General features: G+C 51.9%; 4 protein-coding genes across 4 annotated transcripts; 2 read left to right on the top strand and 2 right to left on the bottom strand.

The window, feature by feature from the left end:
- Positions 1 to 533: 533 nt before the first annotated feature.
- Positions 534 to 2249, top strand: TREMEDRAFT_66494 (uncharacterized protein; the record flags this gene model as incomplete). The annotated part of the gene is made up of 2 exons (XM_007008540.1): positions 534 to 683; positions 855 to 2249. 2 exons carry the CDS (start codon positions 534 to 536, stop codon positions 2247 to 2249), a joined length of 1545 nt encoding a protein of 514 aa, XP_007008602.1.
- Positions 2250 to 3168: 919 nt separating this feature from the next.
- Positions 3169 to 4161, bottom strand: TREMEDRAFT_66493 (uncharacterized protein; the record flags this gene model as incomplete). The annotated part of the gene is made up of 2 exons (XM_007008539.1): positions 3169 to 3582; positions 3736 to 4161. The coding sequence occupies 2 exons, from the start codon at positions 4159 to 4161 to the stop codon at positions 3169 to 3171; spliced, it is 840 nt and encodes a 279-aa protein (XP_007008601.1).
- Positions 4162 to 5758: 1597 nt separating this feature from the next.
- Positions 5759 to 6274, top strand: TREMEDRAFT_66492 (uncharacterized protein; the record flags this gene model as incomplete). The annotated part of the gene is made up of 1 exon (XM_007008538.1): positions 5759 to 6274. The coding sequence occupies one exon, from the start codon at positions 5759 to 5761 to the stop codon at positions 6272 to 6274; it is 516 nt and encodes a 171-aa protein (XP_007008600.1).
- A 480-nt stretch (positions 6275 to 6754) lies between these two features.
- TREMEDRAFT_72578 (uncharacterized protein) lies at positions 6755 to 7806 on the bottom strand. The gene is made up of 2 exons (XM_007008537.1): positions 7509 to 7806; positions 6755 to 7337 (listed from the first exon to the last, which is right to left on the bottom strand). Exons 1-2 carry the CDS (start codon positions 7704 to 7706, stop codon positions 6927 to 6929), a joined length of 609 nt encoding a protein of 202 aa, XP_007008599.1. The 5' UTR covers positions 7707 to 7806; the 3' UTR covers positions 6755 to 6926.
- Between the last annotated feature and the right edge of the window lie 189 nt (positions 7807 to 7995).

Genomic DNA, 7995 nt, shown 5'->3' with positions numbered 1-7995 from the left:
TCCACTAGTAGTAACGTAGTAGGTACTGGAAGTGGGAGTGGAAGGTGGAGAGTAAGTACTTCAAGTGGAGGTAGAGATGACACGATCCGCGATGGTGTATCAATGACTTGCGATGGTATCAATGGGCAGCCCCAAGTAGGATGCAGGGGCCAAGCAGGACAGGGGGTCGACCGATGAGAGAGAGAGAGAGAAAGACCAGAGTTGTTTGGGACTAGTGCGATACGATTGACATGCTTACGCTCTGACCACCTTTAGTCTCTTTTTAGTCTTTTAGCCATTTCGTCAATGAGCCTTTTTTAGTCGAAGTCGTCTTTGAGTACCCTGCAACCCAAGCGTTCCTCTACGGCGTACGTACCGTTCGATACGTACCACCCACCCACACAGACACAGACATCTCGAGACATACCCACGGCGTACGTACCGCCTTGCACTATACTCACGTAGTAGCGGTACACCCTCGATACGTATCGCCCACCCTCCTACCCACACACGGGGGACAGACCTCAATTCTCACGGCCACGGCACAATCCAACATGGACCAACCCTCCACGCCACAACTAATCTCATCCCACGTCGCCCGACTCTGCGGGCCCCTCGCGGCGTTGATAAGAGGAGGGACCGAAGCCCGCGACCGGCTCGAAGTGGGGTTGGCGAGTGAGCTCCGACGGGTCAGAGGGCAGGTGGTGAGTCGTCTTTCTCTACCCCGAGTAGCTAGTAGCCAAGTAGCTACAGTTGAAGGGAAGAGTCAAGTAGGTACAGTCGTAGTAGGCGAGTAGGCGAGTAGTCGAGTGCAAGTCAGCGAGTAGTAGGCTACCCAGGGCAGTAATCAAGCCAAGTAGACAGCTCACTCGTAGATATCCAACTCCTCCCCACGGTCCAAATCCATAGTCCGATCCATTTCCACCCCGGTTCTCCGCAACTTGATCCCTCGGTATCATCCTTATCCTCAACCTCATTCCCAGCTCCATTCCCATTCCCATCCCAATCCTTATCCCCATTCCGAGCCTTATCCGCATCCCTGTCCCTATCCTCAATCCCATCCCTCTCCTTATCCTCAATCCCATCCCTCTCCTTATCCTCAATCCCATCCCGAGCCCGAGCCCCATCCTCATCTCCATTCCGTTCCCCATCCTTATTCTATTTTGGAGCCGAGCCAGCCGAGCCAGGAGCCATGGACACCAAGCAACATCATACCTTTCGTCCAAGCCGCTCTGGCTTTCGCCCCCTCCCCCTCTCCTCACTTGTCCACGCCCACGCCCACGACCGTTCTCTCAGGATCAGGATGCAAGTCGGCCACGCCCGTTCTCTCAACTTCAGGACCAGGAAGCAACATGGACCAGCTGCAGTCTCTCCACTCGAACGAACGCTCCGACGCACATGACCATCTGGTTTCCCCTCTCCACTCGACACTGGGTCTCAATAACGAACCCTCCGAAGTCCAGCTGGGCTCTCCATGGTCGCTCACTCCGGAACATGCGCGGGGTCATGTCGCGGCTCTTGGAGAGGGAGGGGGGGAGCGGGAGAGGTCCATGTCCAACGCCGCGGCCCCTCTGGGACAGGGAGAGGGGGAAACGTCAGGGGATTGGCAGTGGGATCAGGATCTGGATCTGGATCTGGGGTGGGTCGGATTGGAAGGTGTAGGTGCAGGTGTCGGTTGGATGGGTGAGGTGGGAGGGGGGTTGGAGGATGGCGCCGGAGAGAATGAGAATGAGAATGAAGGTTCCAATGTCGACACAGGAGAGAATGAAGGGTCCAACACCGACGCAGGAGAGAATGATGAAGGTTCCAACACCGACACCGACGCCAACACCGACGCCGGAGAAAATGAAGGTCCCAACCAAGAAACCCACAACCGTACGAGGCTGAGTACGAGTATGCCTGTCGGCTCGGGAGATCTAGAGAGAGAAACCACCATCACCACCGATAGAGACAGTGATAACACCGACCGAGATAGAGATCGAGATCAAGACAGAGATAACACCGACCGAGACAGAGATAGAGATAACACCGACCAAGATAGAGATGGAGATAGAGATCGAGACAGAGATAGAGATGGAGATGGAGATAGAGATGGAGATAGAGATAGAGATGGAGATAGAGATCAAAACAGAGATGGAGGTAAAGATAGAGACAGAGACAGAGAGAAAGACAAAAGACCAGTGGACAAAGCTACGAGAGCGAGGAAAGCGATGATTGCTAAACGGTGGAGAGATAGGGAACGGGAGAAGAGCAGGGTGAGTGCATTCTAGTTCTTATTCTTGATTCTGATTTTGATTCTGGTTCTGGTTCTGGTTCTGGTTCTGGTCGCTTCCAAGTGCTTTCTGGAGTTGTCTCGCTTTGATTGAACTGAGTGAACACGAGTGGTTTCCGCGCGGAGTGCTTTTTGGAGTTGTCTCGCTGTGATTGAACACGACTGGTCCCCTCCAAGTGCTTTCTAGAGTTGTCTTTTCGGTGACTGAGTGTGGGAGTGAACACGACTGGGAGTTTCGGTCTCCGCTCGAAGTGAACCTGACTACATGGCTGGTCGTTTTGATCTCCGCTCGGAGTGAACATGGCCGGTCGTTTCGATCTCCGCTCCGACTGACAGATCGTTTCGGTCCTGGTGTGATCCTGCTCGTGGTGTGCTCGTCGTCGCGGTACAAACTAACAACCAGCTCTTACAAGTAGTCACCAACCTCGTCTTCTCCGAAAAACCCGACGACGAGGTCCGGAGGGTGTTGAAGGACCTGTTGGGGGATGTGGAGGGTAATCGGATGTGAACTCAAAGGGTGAAATAGGTGGACGAGTGGACAGGTGGGACAAATAGGTGATGTGCATATAGTAGAGTACAGTATGGGATGTCTGTCCATCGCTCATTCACCTCACCCCCTGTTACTAACTGTGACCAGAGTACGATACGATACACGATACCTGTGAGAGTACGATACGATACGATACATCGAACAGGTGGATTGATCGTCAAGTTATCAAGTTATCAAGATGTCAAGTATGTACAGTATGCATGTCTGTCCACCGCTCCTCACCCAGTACTATTACTACTACCCGTGACGAAGTACGTACGAGCCATCAAGTGTCATCCTCCGACATTTGAGTACACCCTATCCCACCACCATCAAGCGTCATCCTCGACATCTGAGACTTGACCCGATACACCCGACATACCAAGCGTCAAGCGTCATCCTTGGACTTGGACACGGTCATGGCGACGAACCGGGGATGGTTCCGGAGCTCAAGTATCATCCTCGACCATTCTCCCTCTGCCGGATGGACGTTTTTCGTGTTTCCTCCTGCTCCTGTTCCTGCTCCACCCACTCCTACACCACCTCCTGCTCCAGCTCCTGTACCTCCTACACCTCCTGCACCTGCTCCTACACCTCCTGCTCGGACTCGTGCTCTATGGTCGTCGCCTGCACCTCCTGCACCTCCTGCTCCACGGTGGTCGCCTGCGGCTCCTCCTCTGTGGTCGACTTGACGAAGAGCGAGACCCAACGCTTCATTCTCCGCCTTGAGCGCGATCAACCGGGTGTTCAGGGTCTTGTTCTCCGCTTGGAGCTTGGTGATGGTCGGTTGGAGGTTGGAGGTCTGGAGCGTCAGCGGGAGTCGATAGCACCGAGGAGGATCCGAGGTGGTGGAGCGACAAAGACTGAAGATTCGACGAGATGAAAAAAGAGAGACCGGTCAAGGGGTCAAGGGGGGTATCCAACCACACAAGGGAGAAAGAATGGACAGACTCACCATCGCAAGCCGCGTTTCCAACGCCAAGATCTTGGACCGGGCCCTGGTCAGCTCGCGCATGTAGTGGTCCCCCCGGGACAAGGTCGGGGATGATGTGGGGAGGGTTGTGAGGTGTTTGGGTGGGTGGGTCTGGCTCTGGGTCGGCCTCTGGCTCTGGGTTTGGGTCGACCTCTGGCTCTGGGATCGGGTTTGGGTTTGGACTACTTGAGTGTTATCGGTTAGGGATTGAGAGTCGTTGAGACGAGAACGAACGACAGGGAGACGACCGACATGACCATGACCTTGTCCTTGTCCACCTGGATGGGGTGGATGGGGGTGAGAACGAGCGATAGAAGAAATAGTAGGTGCCGTGATATCATGACCCAGACGGTTTCCTTTGACGTTGAGTTTGTTGGACGACGTCGTTGGCTTTGAGTTTGCGCTCATGTTGCAGTTGCTATACGATCCGACTCGTTCTTCCACCTTGAGAATATGTATGATACTGTCTCCTGTCTCGTGTGTTGAGGGTTCATGGTCGTGGTGTCGGGAGATAGATACGTATCTCGCTCGCTCGGGCTGGCTGTTGCCCGTTGCCCGTTGCCCGTTGGGCTTGGGTGGAATGATGTTGATGAGGGTGGTTGATGGCCTATGCTAAAGGGCTAAAGGACGAAAGGAGAAAGGGCTAAAGTAACCCATGTTGGTTTCAACATGTCGTCCCATACGATACGTATCATCCATGCACCAAGTATACCACCCCCTACCGCCATAAAATACCTTATCCCTCAGTCCACCACCCACCCAGTCTCGTACTCGGTCTCATCTTCCCGCTCTTCTCTTACTCGTCTGTGTTATCCCCACCCAGCTTGAGAGCGACACGAAGCAGACGGATCAAGCCCATGGTGAGTGATTTTCGAATATTGTTCCAACTTGCAACTTGCGAGATCCACTTGTCGTTCATGTATCTTTATTCTTCACGTCCTTGCCAGCTCAAGAGATCGACCCTGTCGTTCAAGTATCCTCTTCATGTTCTCCTCCTTTCCAACTACTGACACTCACTTGTCGTTGACGTATCATATCCTCCACATTCCCCACTTGTCATTCACCTCTCGTATCCTCCACATTCCCCACTTGTCATTCACCTCTCGTATCCTCCACATTCCCCACTTGTCATTCACCTCTCGTATCCTCCACATTCCCCACTTGTCATTCACCTCTCGTATCCCCCCACGTTGCCCACTTTTCAGGTTCAGGTATCTTCCCTCCCATCCTTCTCCACACCTTGTTTTTCTTTCTCTTGATTCGTATCCGACTTTGTTCTGTTTTTCTTTTTCTCTCCTTCCATTTTCCATCTCCCGTCATCCGACTCTTTTTCCTTTTTCTTTCTCTCCTTTGGTGTTCCGTCTCCCAACTTTTGTTCTTTCTCGTTTTTTCTTTCTCCTCCTATATCCGACCTTGTTCTTTTTCTTTTCTCTCCTTTGGTTTTCGATTTTCCATATCCGACTCTTTTTTCTTTTCTTTTTCTATCCTACTTTGTTCTTTTTCTCCTTTCCTTTTTCGTGTCCGACCGTTATTCTTCTACTTTTTTCTCCTTGGATTTTCGAATTTCCCCATCCGAGTTTTGTCTTCTCCTCTTTTTCTCCTTTCTTTTTCGTATCCCACTTTATTTTTCTCTCTGTATCTTGTATGACCGATGCTCACTTGACAGTCTCTTCCTCTTCCTCAAGCTCAAACTCTTCCTGGTCCTCTTCCTCTTCCTCGTCCCGGTTCTGGTCCTGGTCCGGTCACTCTGACCCCTTCTCATCTCCAAGCGAGCAAGATCCCTTGTCATCTCCTCCTCCAGCCGGGTAAACCAAACAGCCCTTCTTCTTCTTTCCAACCGAATAAACCGAGCGAGATCCCTTCTTCTCTTCATCTCCAACCAAGTAAAGATCAACCAAGCCAGATCCCCCGTCTTTACCCAAGCAAACCAAGTAAACCGAGCAAGATCCCCCGGCCTCGTCCTCACACCAACAACATATCCAAGAACCTCAACGAGAACACGAACATGACCAAAAACCTCAACAACATGAAGACCAAGACGATCCCCCGTCGTGCTCCGTTCCAAGTCCGTTTCCGACCTGTCTCCTCCACCCGACCCAATGTCACGATCCCCAAACACAAGTCGGAAACAAAGTTTGTTCCATCTCCATCTCCATCGCGGCACATGGGTACTTACACTCCATCTCATCATCACACGCTCACTCCGTATTCAGATCATTATCACATGGACACCTCCACTCCGACTCATCTCACTCCGACTCATCATCCTCGACCGGCCACACCATATCCTCACTACATGGGTACCTCCACTCCATCTCATCGCCCGGCCACACCATACCCTCATCACACGCTCACTCTCACCCAAAAATCATCCTTCCTCCCTTCGCCGCTGATGCGCCACCTGGCCCAGTCGGCCAATGACAAGCTGGAGCAGGGGTATGGCGAGTCGGCGCTGGAAAGCAAGTTGGCCGACCTGACGCGTCGTGTGGAAGCTCTGGAACGGAACGTGGAAAGGTCTTAGGGTAGGGTCTGGGTACGCAACGACCGAACGACGACGTTGGACTGGTGGAATGGTGGAATGATGGGTGGAGGTTTGGAATGTTGGAATGGGGACTGCTGGAATGTTGGGTGGAATGGGGAATGGTGGAACGATGGGTGGGACGTTGGAATGTGGAATGGTGGAATGGGGAGTGGTGGAAGCAATGCAACAGGTTTGGACAGAGTAAGAACCGAAATAATCATGTTCATAATCATACTCAACCTCAAGTTAGTCAACCTCGATCCGTTAGTTGAATGAAATCATGTCCATGTTCATGTTCGTTGTCAGGTGGTTGCATATCATCCATGCTCATACTCCTACATTGACATTTTACGTTTACGTTTATCCAAAATTGACTTTTGACTTTTGACATTTACGCTTACACATATGATACATTGACTTTTACGCTTACACAAATCATACATTGACGTTTACGAATACGTTTATCATACATTGACGTTTACGAATACGTTTATCATACATTGACTTTTGACATTGACGTTTACGCATATCATACCCACACACTGACTTTTACGTTTACGTTTACGTTCATCAAGACATCATCTCTGAAACCTACCCACCTTCTTCCTTCCTTTCTTCCATGCGATCCTCCCTCATGTCCTTCCAGCTCTTCTCATCCTCCGTCTCCTAGCCGCCCACGTCCACTCCGCAAATAAGTCCAAGTCGTAAAAGCAGAATCCAACGAAAGAGTCGTCAACTGGGTCCTTCTCTCCTCCATCTTTTTTTCCTCCCAATCCCAATCCATCGTTCGTAACTCTTTAGGTTCTGAACAGACGTCGTGACTTTGTTTGGGTTCTGGACAGGTGACGTGACTTTCTTTGGGTTCTGAACAGACCTGACTTTCTTTGAGTTCTGCACTGATGTCGGGACTTTCACCTTGTCTGGAATCACAGTGCGACCGACGTTCGATGGCGAGATCACCGACGAGGTGTGGATACGAGGCGAGCGTGTCGACCACGGCGAGAGCTCTGGCTGCCGAGGCGGACGGATCGGGCGGGGGAGGGGGAGGGGGTGGTGTGTTTGTCTGTTGGTCAGCTCGGATGAGGTGGTTTGTGGGAGGGGGAGAAGAGTGCGGAGAGAGAGAGACAGTGTGTGTGTGTGTGTGTGTGAAAAAGAGAGAGAGAGTAGGTGTGTGAGAGAGAAGCGGAGAAAGCGAGAGAGGGTGTGTGTGAGAGAGAGAGAGAGGAAAACTCACACTTGGTAGTCCTGGGCGGATGTCAAGTATGTTCGCCGTCCAAGTAACCCCATCATCACCACCACCACCACCACCGCCACCACGAGCATCTTCCGAGTACCCACACAGTCGGACGAAATCCAACACCCGTTTCAAAGATCGCGAGGAATCGAGGACGTCCATGGTGCTCTTGAGCGTCTCGGGCGAGATTGGGTCCATGGGTAAGGCGTAAATGGTGATATCAAGATGGATCGGAGTCTCTCCCCCTCCTTCTCCCTCCCCCTCGCCCCATGTCTCTCCCCCTGTCTCAAACCTCCCTACAAATCCCCAGATATAAACACACTAAAAGTTGGAGGTGGTAGAATTGGCTCGGGGACGACGGGCCGAAGCGGGAATACCAATGACATTGCGAGGGAAAGGAGTATGGGGAGAAGAGGAGGGACCAGCGATTGGCTGAGAGGAACTCAATCCTGTGGATCACCAGTACAAGTGAGATCATCCAGAGTTT

The sequence above is a fragment of the Tremella mesenterica genome, assembly GCF_000271645.1.
Source record: "Tremella mesenterica DSM 1558 unplaced genomic scaffold TREMEscaffold_24, whole genome shotgun sequence".
In the NCBI taxonomy this organism is placed as follows: Eukaryota; Fungi; Basidiomycota; class Tremellomycetes; order Tremellales; family Tremellaceae; genus Tremella; species Tremella mesenterica.
This window is presented reverse-complemented; position numbering and strand designations above follow the sequence as displayed.

Coding starts and splice junctions, on each gene's coding strand:
- TREMEDRAFT_72578 (XM_007008537.1), bottom strand. CDS start 7,706: ATGGACCCAATCTCGCCCGAGACGCTCAAGAGCACCATGGACGTCCTC. Junction 7,338..7,508: donor TCCGCCCAGGACTACCAAGT/GTGAGTTTTCCT, acceptor GCTGACCAACAG/ACAAACACACCACCCCCTCC.